Genomic DNA, 19,082 nt, shown 5'->3' on the forward strand with positions numbered 1-19,082 from the left:
TGTGAATTTTCAGATCCTCCATCAATAAGGAAAACCCAGAGCTCAGAGCCTCCGGTGGGCCGCCTGGGAACCCTGCAGTGTGAGGCTGCCGCCGTGCCCACACCAGAATTTGAATGGTACAGAGATGACAAAAGGTACAACTTACCTCACATCTATTTTTTCCCCTTCATTTTCATCAGCAGAATCTCAGACAGCCACCCATATGGAACTGCATGTTCCTAATTATGCCTAAGAAAATATTACAGGGATGCGATAGACTGTGGAATTTGAAATGACAGAAGATCAAATTGTCCTCATAAACCCTTTGTGTTTTGTGCTTGTGTGTCTATCTTGTACTTTGACATTAAGTTCAAGATAGTCAGAAATATTGACAATAAATTGACAGTATTTTTTTCAAAACCAAATTGCATTGGAAACAAACAAATGTATATTTTAATATTATTACATTCTAAAAACAGATTTATATGAAAATTTGTTAAATGCATAAAACAAAACACAAAAAATTCAATAAAGAAATATAATATAAAAATATAAAGGACATAATGTTTACAGCTGTTTAGCATGTTGACATCTTCTGGCAGAAAGCTGTTCACCAGGCTGGTGGTTCTGCTGTTGGATATGGAATACCATTCATGGAGCCATTCTGAAACTGCACCAGGAAAGAGTGTAGGAACAGTGACAGTTTCAGTTCCTGACTCTACCTTCTACAGAAGACTCCAACAGCTGAACAACCACCCCAAACAAAAAGCCAGAGCTACAATGGAGTAGTTTTAAACAAAACATATCTGTCTGTTAGACAGACACAGTGAAAGTCCAGACTTAGACTCCATTGGGAATCTGTGGCAAGATCAAAAAATTGCTGTTCACGAATGTGTTCCATTTAATCTGACTGATCTTGAGCTGTTTTACAAAGAAGAATGGGTAATTTTCAGTCACTGAATGTGCAAATCTGGGATAGACAAATCCTAAAAGACTTGCAACTGTAACTGCAGCAAAAAGTGACTCCACAAAGTATTGACTGAGGGGAACTGTTTACTTTTGCACACCACAGTTTTCACTCTTTTATTTGTAAAAGATGTTTTGTATCATGTATAATCTTTTTTCCCACTTCACAATTGCATACCACTTTGTGTTGGTTTTTCACATAAAAATTCCAAAGAGACATATTTATGTTTGTGGTTGTAATGTGACAAAATACAGAAAAATTCAAGTGGTATGCTTTTGCAAACCATTATATAAATAAAGTATTCATCCATCAATTCTGTACACAGCTAAGGTCCAGTAATGTCTTGTCTTAACACATTTAAGCCCTTTACATCCATTCTATTTGAAGTGTGTGCTCCTTTATAGGCTCAATTTGCCTTAAGGATGTTATGTCTTGAAAACTACTGTTTGTGACAGATATGTGATGGCTTTTTGCAGAAACAACATAGAAGTGACCTGAACAAGAGGTTCCCGACTTCAGTCTTTTGGAGCTAACAGTCCTGCTTCTTTTAGGTCCGTCCAAACAGGGATGGTTTTAGATCTGTCTGCAAAGTCTAGGCTGTAGATCTAGACGGATTGAGCGTCTTGGGAGATGAGAAATTTTTCAAATCAGTTTCCAGTGAATAAATTTCAAAATGCTGGCTTTATGTTTCCATGTGGCCATGTGGAATGTAGCTTTTTTTTAAATGATGAAAATGACGCTCTATCTCTCTCTATCTAACATGCACCCGACACTCACAAATAACAAATATGATATAATTCAGTGTTTTTTGTGTCATATCTCCTACATGATTTTCTGCGGCGCTACAACTACTGTGGGCATACATTTTTGTTGATATATTTTTGTCAATTTACAAAAATATAGACGCATCCAAATGTCACTATATCTGAATCAATTTAATCAAATGTTACTGGACCACTGCAGAGCTGAATGACATGCTAAGGAGACAATCCTGATGTGTTGAAGCAGGGATGCAGATGAATGTTGCAGGTCAGTAGCTCTCCAAGACTGGACATGGTGACCTAAACTGACTTCCCTAGAGTTAGAGAGAAAAAAATATGTAACTATTCACAGGCAGAATTGTTTAGCATACATATCTACATTTATTTATCATTAACTGTAAGTTATTTACTTGTACAATACATAGTACCTTCTTAAATAGTGCCTCCTATGTTGCAGTGTTCTTTCACTGTTTTTTTGAGTTTCAGTTGCTTTTCTTGCATATTGTCCTGTGTTGATTTATCTTTAGTTTCCAAATATAGCAGAAACTTAATCACTTTACTGCCAGCTCCACACATTTTTTGTGTCTTTTTGTCCATTGCTTATAATTGGATCTTTTCCTTCTCTTTCTCAAGTCTTAATAGACAATAGAACCGTAGTGGCCCCATTGTAATGTAGGATGAAATCATCATTGTAGTTCAATAATGACTAATCACCCACTTCAGCTCTCTCTTGACTGTTAGTCTCTTAATTGAAGGCTATTACTTGGGAAGGAGTGGATTTTTTTGACATTCTTTATTGAAGAGACAAAGGACAGATCATCCGTCTTGTTGTAACCAATTGTTTCATGAAGTACTACTAAAAATCCCTTCCTTCATAAATCAATGAAAACACAAATCAAGCTGCTCGCGTTCCGTGCCATATTCCAAATTGTGTTACCAGCCAGATGTCCATTAGAAAGCCATCAATTCAAGTCTCATGCATGTGTCTAAAAATACTGGAATAGAATCAAAATGACAAGATGTTCAAAGGTAATGACATTCAACTTGTTTCAATTCAGCACTTGACTCTCAACAACCTGAGACATTTTGCTCATTTGTGGTAAACTCACCTCTTGCCTCCTTGTGCTAGGAAAGCTTTGGCCTCTGTGGATAATAATAATAAAAAAAAGAAATCAATGATGTGTAATTTCTCTCATACCCCTGCTGCAGCAGGAAAAGTTTACCGAAGATAGCAAGGAAATATTAGAGCAGTCACAAGTGTTATCAGAGACTTGGTCTCCAAAGTAATAGGCCTATCACGTCTGAGCTTGAAAGGAAAGATTTATGGTTGCTGAAATATTTTTGCATTATCTGTTGTTTGCAACCTTCATCTATCTCAGTGGTTTTATCCCCTGGAGGATTTTGGCTCTGTGCCTCTTCATGGCAACTCAGCTCCCTCTCTGCCAGTGGAAAGTGTTATTCCTCTTTCTCCTTGGATGATGATCCTAATGCACCATAAAACTGCAATTTAGCCATGGTTGGCTTCCTAATTTTATACGTCTTCTGCAAGAACCAAAGTTAATGCTCTGTAGCATATTCTGTCTTCTTTACCTGATTCTAAAGGTGATGTCTTGCTCATGAGCTTGCACGGTTCATTGGTTTAACTTCACGAACACAAAGGTCATCGGTAAAATTGGCATTTCAATTGCCATTTAATGATGCTGTCAAATTTTTGCTGAAGTTAAAAGTGATATATTTAAAAGTTGACACTTTTCATTACAGCATTTGATTTCCTATAAAGATATACTACTGTGGACATTTTGATGCCAACTCCTATCCAATCCAAACTCAGATTTAACACAACCATGCTGGATCATCTAAATTGCAGCCATGACAGCATTAAAGGGATGTTAAAACTGACCGTACACAGACACTTTTACTAAGGCACATCCAACTTTTATATTGGAAAGATGCTCTTTCTAGCTCTTTCTATTTGACTTTCTGAGAATAAAGCATTTGACAGTGAAAAAAAAATATTTTCAAACATTTTATACTGCTGGTCAATAATCACTTAAACTTAACAACTGCTGCTAAAATCACCTATACAATACCACAGAACACATTTGCAATATACAAGTTTATCTCAAAAACATTGAACATTGTGAAAGTTTTGCCTCCAGATTAAACAGGCAGTGTTTAATCTGTTATTTATTCATCAGATGTTATGTCTTCATCAGAAACCTGAATGAACTGTTGCTGTTATCCTTTCATGCATGTTTGAGAAATTTTTTAATATCCCCTGGCACTAATTCATCTGGGCAAAATAATTGGTGGGACCAAGCGCTGCCTTCGAGGATGAAGCTCCTCCTCAGAGCTGCAGCTTACAAGTTTCTAAGCTTTTGCTTCATAGAGCACCAGCAGCTTTCAGCAAACGCCTGGTAGAACTTTACATATGGTGAGCTCATTACATAAGATACTTCTCAAAGAAATGCTGGTAAAAATATTGCTAATGTATTAACAGAGGAGCAGTGTTGTAATGACTTCCGCACGGCAGAGTGTCAGGAAGAGCTGATGTTAAATCACAGTCATTTTTTTTTTTTTGACATATCCTGCATTTGGTAACATTTAATTTGAAGGGGTGTTCATAAGACTGACATGCCACTGTCATAAATATGACATAACACCAGTTATGAACATGAACACTTATTAATGTTTATAACTGTAGTCATGAATTGTGGTTCTGTAAACAATGACACTTTTACTGCAAAGTTGCTTTAAAAGTTGGTTTAAAAGTCAATTGAATGTGTCAACTTATACCAACTGAAAATAATGTAGTTAATGTAGTATAAAATGGCACTATCACATGGAATATTAAGGTATGATATTTCAAAGCGGTTTTGTTCACTTTATTTAAAGCTTTCCTTTTCACCTCCTGTCCATAACTTATTTTGTTTTTAATAATCAAATAATTCTGAGATAGAATGTCAATGTTTGGTCGAATGTTTTCACTTCACCAGAGTTGAAATTGTCTTTCCCACAAAAGAAGGCAGAGATAATTGAACAACCACATTATTAGAGAACACACAATTACAAAAATTACCAATCCAACTTCATCACTGTTTTAATTTTTGTGACACATTAAATGAAACATTAGCTTTTTCATCATTTTCCTATTTTGGTCTGCCACTTTGACTTGGAACTGTAGCACAAAAGACATTTGTGTGCTTTTCTCTTAGATAGTGTTTTAGTTTTGACAAATATATTTTATTGGAAACAAAAAATAAAAGGTTCCCAGTCTTGTACTTCAACTCTATTAGATCTTGTGTGGGTGAGTTTATAAACTGAATAAGCTTTTAACACAGGGTTATCACATTTCATTCAAAAAATCAAAACATTTGCTATGTAATTGTGCCCTTACAAGTAAAAAAATAAAATAAAATCACTTTAATCATAGCTAAATAAAAGATTTTGTTCTTGTAAAGGTTTTTATTGTCACCTCTGTTGTTAATTACAGTTCTAGAAATACAGATTTTTATAAAAAGCTTTTTTCTGCATCTTTTTCTTTCTAATACTTCCAGAAACTCAGAAATATTCCAGAGTTTCAACAAAATGTCTACCCCCTGCATAGATTAGAAATCATATTTATTCCTGAAGACCACGTTCTAAAAGTCATACCAGATGTCACCAAAAGTAGCAGATCGTTTATACCCCAATATGGTATTTAGACCAGGTACGCACCAATACAGCTGTCATGCCAGAATATATTTGCATGGTTTTCTTGTAATTGCAGTTTCTCTTCAGTTCTTGTACTTTAAAACAGCTTTTTGTTTCTAATTCAACAACAAAATGTACGCACAGAATGAAAAATTTCCATTGTGGCCTCGCCATATAATTTATGCAAAACCAAAATATGCAATTTTTTTTTGCAGTGTTATGACATAATTGGAAGTTTTTAAAGCTGGTGAAGCAAACTCTCTAGATTTGGAACAAGCGACTTGGCACAAGCATGTGAGCAAATACTGGTGTGCAGAGCACTGAGCATAGAGGCTTAACTCAGCTGTGTCTGTGTGCATCCCCACCTTCAGTCTGTCTCACACGAATTCGTGGACCCCCTCAGGCGATAAAGCCCAGCTCGTGCACTAAAACAGAAATGAATCATGACTTCACAGCATCTCCCACAGCGCAACAATCTGAGAGCCCACAGCACATAAATAATTGGTTTACCTCAGAGGGCTGAGCATCATCTTAAATCAGCAGGTTGTGGGTAATAACTCATAGATACTTGATGCCATAATGATGATTTAATAATGTGATAAGGTCCAGAGCAAACTGTCATAAATATGAGGGAATTTTCAATTAATTTTTGGCAAAATCTCTCCATTAACATAGAAACGTGCCTATGTACTTACACCACTTTCACATTTTATTATCTTAAAGCAAAATAATCTGTGTTTTATTGGGATTTTCTCTGAATCACCACAAGTGGAAGACAAAAGATGCAAGGATTGCAAAATTTTTACAGATAAAAATCCGACAAGTCCAGCATGCATTTAATTTTGCTGCAATTACAGGAAAAACACTTTTGGTGCCCATCTTCACAGTCTATCCACATCTACAAACTAGGACATTTCTATCAACCACAGAAACAATTGTCCAAATATGAAATGCCTCAACCAAAAAAAAATTTTAACTTTTGTTACCCAATAATCAAATGTCTGTAATTTCTCCGAGCCATACATCGTGCCACCTAATGTAAAGTGTCTTCTTCTACAATTATTCTACATTTAGATTCTTCTATTTTCTTATCAGCTATGAATAGCTTTACTTTTCTTGCTAGAAAAAAGTTTCCCTTCACCATGATGCTGCCAGTGTTGTGTTTCATGCAGGGAATTGTGTTCTTCAGGCTGATGTACAGTGTTAGTTTTCCACCACACAAATCATTTTGTGTTTAGGCATACTCATGGTCTCCACTGACCAGAGCATCTTGTTTCCACATGTTTGATGTGCCTGGCAAACATTGCAGAATAAACCTTCATCTGCTTTTTGTTTTGCATTTTGCATTTTTTATTTTTTTATTTTAGGGGAATCAGGAAAATTGCTCCATACATGCAATATTTTTTTTTTATTCTTATTTATGAAAACAATTCTGATGTGAAAAGGTTGCAGCTATTTTTTTGTAAGACACTAAACTTCTGACTTGGAAGAATTTTCAAATAGAGCTGTCAGCTAATGTGACAGACAGATACATTTGTTTTTTTGTCAGCCGATAGACAACTGTCACTACCCATGGACCATTTTCAATCGTCCCCGGGTTGACTCTCAGCAGGACTCTCCACTTGATTACATTTATCATCAGCCTTGAGTCATAACAGCCCTGTCACATTCCCTGGCAGTGGTAACCTACTTTCAATGTTCCTGCACATTGCACAATCAAATCTGTCCATCTGATGATTTGCTCTAGTGTTTTATCTGCACCAGCCCAGGACCGCAGTCCGGCACTCACGCTGCGTGCTGTCCGCTAAATTGAGAGGTCAAATCATTTTGGTCTGAAGTTTAATGTTGCACTGCAGCTACGTGAGACAGGCGTAAAAAAACTGAAAGACATCAAGCAGAGCTCTGCTGCCCTCTTCCTGTGGCGAAAGATATCAATGTCTTAAAAGCACTGCTCTGGCAAATAAACAAAACAGCACCGTTTCTGGCAACGTTTTTGATGAAAAGTTCCAATCTTGTTCTATATTAAGAATATAGGAATATATATTAGGATACATTTTAAATCCTTGCTGAGTAAAAGTGAAGATTGTAGATTAGAAAAGTGCACCAAAGGAAGTAACACTGAGCTTGTTGAAAGCTGAACTGAAGATAAAGCACTCGGCTTTCTGCTCTTAAATAAATAACCTTTGGATCACTAATTAGAACAAAAGACTTACACTCTGACAACAAAAGAAAGTTCTTTCATCCTCTTTAGGTCAGTTTACCCCCTCGCTGCTGCATCACTATCATCAATTGTAATCTTTTGTGAAAGCAGCTGTTTGCTCTCGGCTCCCTGCAGCTCTGCGTATTATCTGGTTTTCTCGGTGGGCAGAAAGGCCTTTTTAATAGTGCAGTCACTTCTCATGAAAAAGCACCGGAGAATATATCTGCTGCTGCTGCTTCTGGCCTTATCTTTGCAGCCGAGAGGTTTGCTTTTAGATGAAGCGCGGGGCACTGCTGGAGCACTTGGCCTCTCTTCGTGCTCTCTCTTTGACTTTCAAACACAAATGCGCTCGCCGCCTCCGTTCCCAAGGTGTCCCCATGGTAAGGGCTTCAGCACTTTATCAAGTTCCCCTGCTCCCGTGTGCCGAATTATGCTGTGCTATGATGTGAGTTTCCCTTTTTATGTTAATACTTTCTATCAGCCCAGCATGCGTCAGCACAAACGTCTCGCTCTCCTGCTCAAATTCAGATTACCAATTACACAGGCTTAAGCAGGATTAAGTTGAGGCGCCTGAAATGAACTTCACCTCGTTCAAGATGTGAAAGGCTTCGAGGACAAGCAGAATGTATCATATGCATCTTTTCATAAAAATACTTTTGTTTGAGTATGATCATTAAGGGAATGGTTTTCAGTGAGTTGTACACTTTTACTGAAGCATATTTTCAGAGGCATGTTGAGTTTTTAATTTGCTGCAAACTGGACTCAAAGTAGACATATGTCTGACAAAGTCATTCGTATAGGGTTTTAATGTTCACATTTTGTCAAAATAAAATCATATTTAAAAATAGCCATTTTTGAAGAGTTTGGTTTGCTTATATGAATAATTGCCTTCATAAGTCACCCAAATAGCGGACATGTCTTACAAGTATAAATCCAGCTGTTCTGTGAAGGCATCAAAACCAAAACAAAACTTGTTTAGCTATCATGCAAAAGTGTAAGTGAAAAGCATGTGTTCAAAATAAAATCATAAAAACAGTGAAGTTTATGGTTGTTATGGCACAAAGTGTGAAAATGCTAAAGAAGTATGAATAGTGCCCTTGTCACACAGGGCTGCAAAACTGTGTTGTGGGAATTTTTTAGCAAATAACTGGAATAGAAGGAATGTTTCATTCTCAAGGACATCTGATGGCACATAACTCAAGCTTTAAAACAGCAGTTTTGTCATTTTTATATGGCAAAAGAAAAATAAATCTGAGAAATGTGCTGCAGTCCCTCACAAAAGTCAAGTTTGCTGCATTGTATCAATCTCTTAATGAAAAAAAGTTCAAAATGTCTAACCCTGCCTGGCCCCTCCCATACCAGCAGGAGCTACACAGAGTTGCTATGCACAACATTGAAATTTGATGTTGTTTGCTTGCATCAAATTAATGTGTTGTATTTATCTACATTTTTATCTAACTCTCATGCTTTTGATTTGGCAGATAACTCTCCACCTGAAATTGTTCATCCTCTTTCTGTTTGTCTCTTTTTCAGGCTGTCTAATACTCAAGGCATCAATATCCAGATTCTTGGTGGTAACACTATCCTCATGATTGCCAATGTCACTGAAGAAGATTATGGGAACTACACCTGTGTGGCCTCAAACCGTCTGGGTGCTCAGACTGCCAGCGTTTTCCTCTATAGTGAGTATGGCCTTATATTATATAAAGCAGAAGTTTATCCAAATGAGATTGGTTCTTTAGAGGTACACTGCCTCTATAACTTTAAAACTTATGAAACATATTGACTTTAAAGTACTAATTCAATTCATCTTATTTCCCTCTTAATCATTAAATATGAGCACAGAGTTTTCTCACTGCAGATTTTTTCAGCTTTGCTACAAGCTTTACCAGTCGACATCTGGAAGCCAAGCAGAGACTTAAAGCCTCTCCGCATATTAGTTTTTCTCATTTGGCATATAGGTCCGCTATATCTCTGCATTGAAGACAGTCAAAGTTGACATTTGAAAGTAAAAGATTTAAAGTTCACCACAGTTCACAAACTCAAGTTTCCATGAGTCTTCATAACCAGAGGTAAGGACATCATTATAAGTTCTCAAAAATAATCTGGTCCTTACCAGGTGTAGCAGTAGGGTAAGTTAATAGTGGAAGGAACTACTGATGGGATCAATAGAGAGATTAAAAACTGAGGTCCAGACTTTTTCAAAGAGAATTTTTTTCTTTATCCCTGTATTCAGTTGTAACTAAGTTTTAAAATAGTGAAACCGTGTCTGATGGAAAAGTCAGTTTTGTAAGTTGAAGATGGACAGATCCTGTTGCTAAAAAAGAGATAAAAAATCATCATGTTATGCTGGTTTGAGGTATGTCTGCTCATTTGTTTAGTTTGACCAGAAGCTGTCCCTGTGCATTTGAACCAAGTAAAAAAAAAAAAAACTCAAGCAAAAGTGATCTGAAACTGTATATCTGCTGTGAATAACAATTAGTTTAACCTTCTCTCTTTGTCAATGGTCTGATTACATGAGCTGCTTCTAGAAATATTTTATTTCCCATTTTCCATATTTTTGTTAGCAAAAAAACTTTCCAATCAGCTTTTGGAGATCAAAACAGCCGAGAAGAAAACAAATGATTAATGATTAAACCTTCCCTTCACTGGCTACCAATACTGCCGGGATTGTATCATAAATTGTTGCCTTTTACAGACAATATTACAATACTGTCATCTTTTGTATGATTGAAGCAGGGCTGGTACGCAGAGAGCCATTTGAAAAAGGTCTGTGGAAGGTTTAATAGAAAAAGAAATCTTGTAAGTTTTGAAACAAGGTTAGCACAAGATGGAGCATGGAGTGATGTGCAGAGGAACAAAAAATCCAGCACAGAGACGAGAAAAAGCCAGGAGCTCAAATAAAGAGGGAGAGGTGGAAAATGACAAAGGAATTAGATGGACTTATCAGGTGATATATAAAGCTGTGGCAGAGAGGGAGCAGGGAAACTGGGGGAGAGAGAGTAATTAACAAAATCGGAGCTCAACTAAGACTCAGAAAATATCTTCAAACGGAAAAGGGAGAAAAATAAATTCAAATGTACAAGGAACAGAACAAAAGAATAAACTAGGAAACTCACAAAGGATAAGGCAACATAATGAAATTAACTGGCTGGCCAAAAGCTCCATATGTTTGCTGTGATCCCTACATGACTTATGACAAACTGCTAATGAGGTTTTTGTCAACAATGGCTAAATTCTTGGCACTGTTCCATAAACGGCAGATTTGTGGAGTGCAGGAGGCGTTGACAGGAGAGTCAACTGGACACCAGTCCAGTCAAAAATGTTCCCACTTGAGCTGTGAATCTCTTCATAAAGTTATATTTTATCCTTACACCTGCTTTTCTGCAAATGAGAGATAACCTGTTCTTATTGACCAACCTGTTTAGAGGAACATCTGTGGCATTACATGTTTTTAAGTGGCATAGTCTTTCAATCTTTTGAAATATTAGATTTTACAAGTTAAGGGCATTAGCCTTGTTATCAAGCCTAAATGCCAATGTATGCCACCCATCTCAGATTGCTTTTTGTAATTTTGAAAATGTAGCATTTGTTGTAAGATAATAACAAGGGGAAATGTTGACTTCTGAAAAACACTGCAGATGGCACACTGACATTCAATCACAAATATCAGCATAAAAAAGCATGTCCTAATCCCTTTATGAAATAATGTTGCTCTTTCCAAAGCTGTGAAACAATAAAACATGAGATGTAGAGCAGAGCCAGAGTTATATCAGGTTCACCAGCTTCCAGAGCAAAGCATCTGCAGCAGTGCTGCCTAATGATGTTTGACCGAAGCTTAAGCTTGCTGCAGGCTGAGTGTAAAGTAATGTAATTTGTTTCATGTGATTCTGTTTTTGTAAAGTCATTGAAAGCTCAACATGCTGAAATGTAAAATGCTACAGGAAACTCCAAAAGGTCTGTTCAAATCAAGAAAAACAAAACAGGAATAAATGCCATTTGTTGTGCAGAACTTATCTGCAGAACTGTTATGTCTTTATTATCAACATGACCAACTCAAATTATTTCTGTTAGTGCACCTTTTGTTTTTTTTTTCTTGGCATCGTCATTACAACTGATGAATAGCTTACATAATTAGCATTTGCACATTGATGATTGTATAATCTTTACATGCATGTACATTTTCATCAGGTCTTTTTTCTTTTAGGTGTAGACTGTAATAATTGTTGTACTAGTGTACATCTCCTTTATGCTATAAAGTCTTACTGCCAATTAAATTTTGAATCTAAAAATTTCTTTATTTGTGTTTTTACCTGACATCTAATTTGCCCATAGCTCTCTAAACTCAGATTATTTGTTTGCTTTTTTTTTTATTCTTTTGTTGGTGCTTGAGCTGTTTAAGTTAATCAAGTTTAACTTTAAATTTGTAATTAAATTACAGTACTCACTTAGGGTGGAGGAACTTTGAGTAACAAATACTGAATGGACGATGTCTCATTTCTTTTATCAGTAAAAGAAAAGTTATGATAACAAGGCTTCTCCTATCAATAGTTTTTAGAAATATGATTCATACCATTGAACATTAAATTTTAGAAGCCCAGTCAAAAAGCGCAATTGTTCAATGGATCCGTCAATGACACTCTGAACCACTAGATGTCAGCAAACAGTGTGTTTTGATTCCTTTTGTAGTTAAACCTTTCTCTCCATCAAATCATCAGAAATATAACTAACATGAAATATATGGTGTCAAATGTTTGTTTGTATGTCTGAAAGACATCTTATTTTCACTACGGTGTAACCAGTGTGTTTTTTCCTACACCCTGGTCACATCAACAGTGGGAGATTACTTCTATATTACTAAAGCATCAGATTTGTATAGTATCATCTTTTTTGCTTCATTAAACCCTTGCTGACTCCCTTCTTTGCCTCTCTTGCAGGACCTGGGACAGGTCGAGACATCAATGGTTCTGCTTGTGCATCTCTATCACTGTGGCTCCTGTTGGCCTCCTTCGCCTGCCTTTTCTTCAAGTGTTAATACCATCATCCGGCTCTCTCGCTGACTCCCCTCCCCCTGTCCGCACAACCCTCCTCACCCTACTTTCCCGTCCTCCCGCTCTTCAACTCAATGACATCCTTTTCGCTACCTTATTACCAACGCTGCCGCCTCCCTCCCGCAGACTGTTTGCATCACAGTACAAAAACCTTACGTGCTCTTGAGCATTCTTGAGCATGGCTTAGAGATGAGAAGCAATGAGTTATGATGGAGTATGATGTTTTACCAACAAATAAAAACAGTGGAATGAAGGACAAAACAAGCAAACAGTGCTCTTACAAAGATTTGTGATGTTGTTTTTAATTTGTGTGCACTATTTTGTGTCTGTAACACATTGTTTTTGGGTCTGGATTTGGATCCCCCTCCTCTGGCCCCTTCCCCCTCTTTATTTTTCATGGGGATAAAAGCAGAAGGATCCCATAAACTGGGATACCAACAATCAGCTCTTTTGAGTACATCTAAGATCTATTATGTTATTGTGTGTTTAACCCATTAAAAAGCAACATGCAAAATATCTGCCAAATATACACAAATATTTGAAGCTGAAGTGCAAAACTGAAAGGGAAAAACTAATGTATCTGATTTTTTTGTTTTTTGAGGTGGGGGGGTTTTGACGAAATGAGATTTTTGTCTTGAATGTGTTCAACCATGACATGAGGCGACTCAGCTGGAACACAGGTGCAGAGCCTTAGCAGGACAGTTCTTCACTCAGAAACATTTGGACTATGGCAGGCAATCTTAGAGAGGAGGATGCAGTGAGTGACTCCTTCCGAGCTAAACCATCCTTTACGTACTCATCCAGTGGCTTTGCTACTACCCGCCTTTATTAAAAAAGAAAAAGAAGAACTGACAAAAAAATATACCCATGTAGGTTATAATTATGCGTACTGTACATAGTTCAATTTTGTATCTCTCTAAAACAAGTTCTGCCACTGTAACATCAGGATTTCAGAGAACATTGTTGCAGTGTGTACTTTTAGCTGAGGTATTTTAGGATCATTCTGCTAGACAGTGGGGATTTGGAGAAAAAAATATATACGTATGACACCAATGAATGACTTTTAAGTTTTTCTCTTTCTCAAAGAGTGTTTGTTTTACTATAACATGGTACACAAATATTCATGATGATATATGATGTTCATGCTATTTTTTTTCCATCCTTGTCTCACTCATTTTTACAGCACACTTCAACCAAAATACCTTATGTACAATACCATCCACATTTATTGGCACCTCCGATAAAGATGAATAAACTGCCTTAAAATAAATTTATTGTAGCAACCTAATCTCATAAATAATAATACTGAGTATGTTTATGCATAGTGGATAAAAGTACCATGTTAAGGAAAGTGTTTCTTTTCACTACGAGACTTGTGGCACACATGTTGGTACAACTTTGTAGAATCCCATTTTCCCAGTACAATAAGTAAAACTCAATCTCTTATAAAAGATTACAAGGATGGACTGGGCTGGCTATGAAAGAAGCTTTTGAAGTTTATGATGATCTTTGATACAGTTCTCCAGCAATTACCTTTGAAGAATTTTTATAGCACAGTACTAAAAACCAAAAACATGTTAAGGTGATAAATTTGCTTATGTTTAAAAGATCTAAGCAGCAACTACGTCTTCTGCTGCGGAAAAAGTGCTAATAAATTCAACATATTAAGTATTTCCAAAAACGCTGTCTTGTAAATGTGCCCTTTCTGTAGTCGACTGATTGGCAGTGTGCAGCAAAAGGCCGTGGAGGAGCAGCACTGTGCTACTTTACTCTGTCCCATGAAACTCCAGACTCTTTGGGTTAGGGTTATCTATCTTTAGACATAGAACCATTTAATGGTTTTGAGCCACTGTTTTTTTGTACCAGTAACTAAGAAATCATTTATTATGATTAAGAAATTTCTATAAACTCTGATTATGAATGGAGTTTTAAGGAAACCTTCAGTTGCATTTACTTTGCAGGAATTTCTAAGAGTGTTAATTTTATTATCAATAATTATTTCTTAAAACAGTATTTTCCTCCACGGAATGTACTCCAGTGCTAAATATTTTAGTGAGACAAAATGATAGTGAAATAAAGGATGAATTTATTTAAAGGCAACAACTTTAGCGCTGGTGCACTGTATAAAAAGATAAATTTGATGTTTCTTTATAGGATAGCATCTTATTGAGGCTTGTAGGTCTTTTAAACTGGCAGGCATACAGTCTTGATCGAAGCCCGTTGGATAGGAATATAATAAGGCAAAGTTATGCATTAAAAGCAGACAGTTCTGTGCCGTTGTTGTTGTTGTACTTATTCTTGAGTTGACATTTTTGTAAGAATGTAGTATTATGGTTAGCTTGCAATGCTCATTCAAATGCCTGGACTTCAGCACGAGAACAGAATATTAACAAACACTGGACATGACTCCTCTCAATCGCCAAGCAAAAAAGTGATTAAATTTAACTGCAGCAAATCACCAAGTTCTTTGCCAAAGCTGTCACAGAATTTATTTCTGTAAGAACTAATGAGTAAATGTCTGTAGGTTTTACTTTACTCACTTATAGAGTGCAGTTCAGGGGTGCAGCTGTGTGGCTTACTGAACCTGCTGCACTATTAGCTGCCTTTTTACCATTTTCTTTGACCTACTGTAAAGCTGATTGATTGTGCAATCCTTTGCTTAGCGCAACACTATCAATTCTCGCTTATCTGAAAACAAACATTTAATTATTGTCATTTTCACCATGTATTTAAAGACTTGTTTCAGTGTTTCCATGGTGATTGCCTCTGAGGTTGCAGCTGTTTGTGTTAGTGATGTTGAACTTAAAATCTAGAATGCTTTTACTTGAAGTGCTGTTTTGGTCACACCAAATCCAATATCACATTTCTGACTCTTGCAGGTGTTAAGGACTGCTTATTTTATGCTTTCACCTTCTTGCACATTTTTTTCATTAGTTCTTTTTTTTTTTTGTATGCATTTATACCCGGTGTGTTTTATTTTTTTGCAGCATACATTAAGCACAGCAGTATAGTTTTGTTAGTGTGGAATAGATCTTAGCAGGTCAGTTTACCTGAGGGAAATGTTGATTCCTCCTGCTCCGTCTCACTGTCTTTTTATGTAAAATAAGGGCAGAACAGAGCATGACTGACCTGAAGCAGATGAACAAATGTGGATGTTTTGTTGTTTTTTTTTTGTTTGTTTTTTTTTTTGCTTCCTGGCTTTTCAGTTAAGTTGAGGAGACTAAGACAGATAACCAAGGTATTAAAAAACTTCTTACTGCCTCAAGCCTTCATTTTAGCATTTGTATGCATGATCTCTGCTTAATAGCAAAACCTTTAAGGGAACTCTGATTAATGGATTTTAAGTTGATTTATAGACTATCTTTGTACCATTCAGGTTGTTCAAGTGCATGAGGCTAAGCTCAGCAGTGTGGGTGCTCAAGCACATTCATGCAGGTTAAAGCCAGCTACATAGCACTGACTTACAGCGCCTTGCAAATATATTCATACCATTTGAACTTTTACACACATGTTGTCATATTATAGCCATAAACTTTAATGTGTTTCATTTGAATTTTAAGTGGAATTTCGGAATAAAATGAAAATGACTCATGGTTTTCAAAAAAATTTTTATAAATGTGGCATATAATTTGTATTCAGCCTCCCCACCTCTCCAGTTCCCCATACACATGAATGTCTACTTATTCCAAACTGGATTGTCATTTATAAAAACACAGATTTGTCCAGATGGCACCGTTTTCAGAAATGTTTTTATCCATTCGTAAATACAGACCAGTCCTAGACATTGTTTTTACTCTCTCCACACCTGTAAGTGGTGCTTCCATACTCGACATGTTTATAATCCATGTTGAGTATGCAATATAAACATACATCTCCACACAAGATTAGTGGTAAACACAACATAAAAAAATAGCAAGCAACAAAAAACAAGTGGAGCCTTTTGTATAACTTTTTGCAGTTGCTGCAGAACTTTTAATGAAGTTCTGCATTAAACATGTAATCTGCCATTGTTGTTATACATAATCCATATGGCATGTGAAGTTGGGTTACTACATCAGCATCGTCACAGAAAATGCATTTTTGTCATCCAAATGAATATGTTGTGGCTAAAATTTTAATCTTTAACCTGCTTTTTTGAAAAACAAAAAATATATTTTACCCTTCTACCCTTGTGGTGAAAAGCGGTCAAAAACATTACACAAAAACATCTCTTTAGCTGCAATTACAGCTGTAAGCATTTAAGAATACATCTCAACTAGTTATTTCAAGTAAAACTGTTTTCCCCATTCTCGGAAAATCGTCAAAGCACAGTCAATTTGGTTTGATAGTATCCAAAACAGGATGCTACCTCTGTTGTGTTTGATTATGTGGGAGAAGAGTTTGCATCATTAGTTATTATAGTGACAAAATTAAATTTTCGGTCTCATGTGAGCAGAACACACTTCATCCATGTTTAGTGTGCCCACATGGGTCTTGGACAACCTGCAAATTGTAGTTCTTCTGACTTTCATGTAACAATACTTTACTTCCAGCAACTTTTCTGTTGAGGCCATTTTGTTTTTTTAGTGTCCGTAACTAATAGTTGTCCTGACGAAATCTTCTCCCTCCTTTGCTGTTCATCTTTGTAGCTCCTCTAGTAACCTTGGGTCTCTTGACTACTTTCCTGATTAATGCTTTCTCTATCTGACTTGTCAGCTTAAATGGACAGCCATGTAATAATAGGTTTGCAGTGGTGCCTTACTCTTTCCATTTTGGATGGTGGATTGAACAGAGCTAAAAATGTGTCTGAATATTGAGATATTATTTTGTTGAACAGTTGTATTTATACTAAACATAAATTAAACACAGTAAGCTGTAGCTTTTGATTAAAAAATGTTTTAAAAGCATTATATCATTTTTTTCAACTCTACAAATATCTACTTTTAAAGTTTGTGGTTGTAATGCAACATAATGTTAAACATTTTAATGGGCATGATTACTTTTGCAAGGCACTGAAAATATTCAGACCATACATGTAAAAGCCATGAAGCTCTATCTTGTGTGTAAAGCAGAGAAGGAGCTCTGTCTTTCCATGTGTAACACATCCTAACAGCCAGCCTAAGAACACAGCACTAACCCAATATCTGCTGAAAGCTACAGGCACAGCTACCCAGTTTACTACTAAGCATTGTCTCGGCCCTCTGCTTCACTGTAGTAAGCTGGCTCTTGTAAGTGGCGTGTGCATTCATGATGATTAACAATGACTGAAGTTGTAAATGTGAGGAGTACACCAGTTAGTTGATGGTTACTGTGGTAACCCTCTTTTTCTTTAGTATAAAGTCCTACCATCTTTTTTCCTCTTGTCTGTATATTCAAAATTTTGTTTCTACATTAGAATGTTGTAAAGACACCAGTTCCTTAAAGATCTCATTCATACAACTCCTACCTTTTGAAAATGTAAACTGTTTGTACTTCCCCTGTACCCCACTCAGTCATGGGAAAATTAACATTCAGCCGTGGACTATGATGCCGAAATGTTTCTCTTTTTTCAGTTTTGCTTTACTTTAATATTGCATAAGATAATTCCAGTCCATTTCTAAAAAAGAAAAAAGATACGTATTAAAGGTAAACTGTATGAGAAAATGTTAACAAAATAAAGTTGTTTGAAGTCAGTGTTCTTTATTTGAATGTAACTTGAAATGTTGGGGCAAGTATCCCTTTTTTCCTTTTTTGGGGGGAACTCAGAACACACAGCATCTCAATGGTACTGATGTGTTAATCATCATGTAACATGCAAATAAAATAATGTCTGTATTGTTACAATATTTTCTGAAATACATTTTTGTACCTACAAGTTGTGAGAAAACCAACTAAGGTTCTGCTTTATTGTAACTGGTAAAACAGCAGGTAAATACACCAAAGAAAAAGACAGACTGTGTACAAGTATTGGAAGGGCTGCAGTAAATTATTGGGCCTCTAGGTGTCATAACAGACCATATTTTAAAGTATTGGGAGCAACAAAAGCAAATACTGGGGAATTAATTACACTGAAGCATTTGCCTCACAGCAAGAAGGTTTTGGGTTCAAGTCGTGTTGGTTGGTGACATAATTTGTCATCATCATGTCGGTAAGCTCTCCCTGTTCATGCAAGCCCCCAAGTTTCCACATAGAAACCAACAGTATGATGGGTTAGAAGGAAACTCTACTTTGCCCATAGGTATAGAGTTTCCTTGAATTGTTGTCTGTGCCAGTTCTATGCTGGTGCTGTGGTGGACCGTAGACCTCTCCAGGGTGTACCCCACTTCTCACCCTGTGACCCCTGGATATACGCACCAGCCCCCTGTGACCACGAGTAGGAAAAAACAAGCACAAACAATGGATTGCATCTAAGTTTGTGCACAAACTATGTCAGCAGTTCTGCAATGCAGCATTGTATTCTGCATAGCATGTAT

The 19,082-nt window shown here is 36.5% G+C and overlaps 1 protein-coding gene across 2 annotated transcripts in view; it reads left to right on the forward strand.

The window, feature by feature from the left end:
• The window catches only part of lsamp (limbic system associated membrane protein), a 660,642-nt gene extending 642,334 nt beyond the window's left edge, over window positions 1-18,308 (forward strand). For both annotated transcript variants that reach the window (XM_055029076.1, XM_055029075.1), the window contains 3 exons: window positions 14-134; window positions 9,134-9,282; window positions 12,538-18,308. In XM_055029076.1, the coding sequence (XP_054885051.1) occupies window positions 14-134; window positions 9,134-9,282; window positions 12,538-12,635 (368 nt within the window). In that variant the 3' untranslated portion in view covers window positions 12,636-18,308. The remainder of the gene's footprint in view (window positions 1-13; window positions 135-9,133; window positions 9,283-12,537) is intronic.
• The last annotated feature ends 774 nt before the right edge of the window (window positions 18,309-19,082 follow it).

This window comes from Poeciliopsis prolifica, unplaced genomic scaffold (assembly GCF_027474105.1).
Source record: "Poeciliopsis prolifica strain line A6 unplaced genomic scaffold, Auburn_PproV2 SCAFFOLD004, whole genome shotgun sequence".
Taxonomy (NCBI): Eukaryota; Metazoa; Chordata; class Actinopteri; order Cyprinodontiformes; family Poeciliidae; genus Poeciliopsis; species Poeciliopsis prolifica.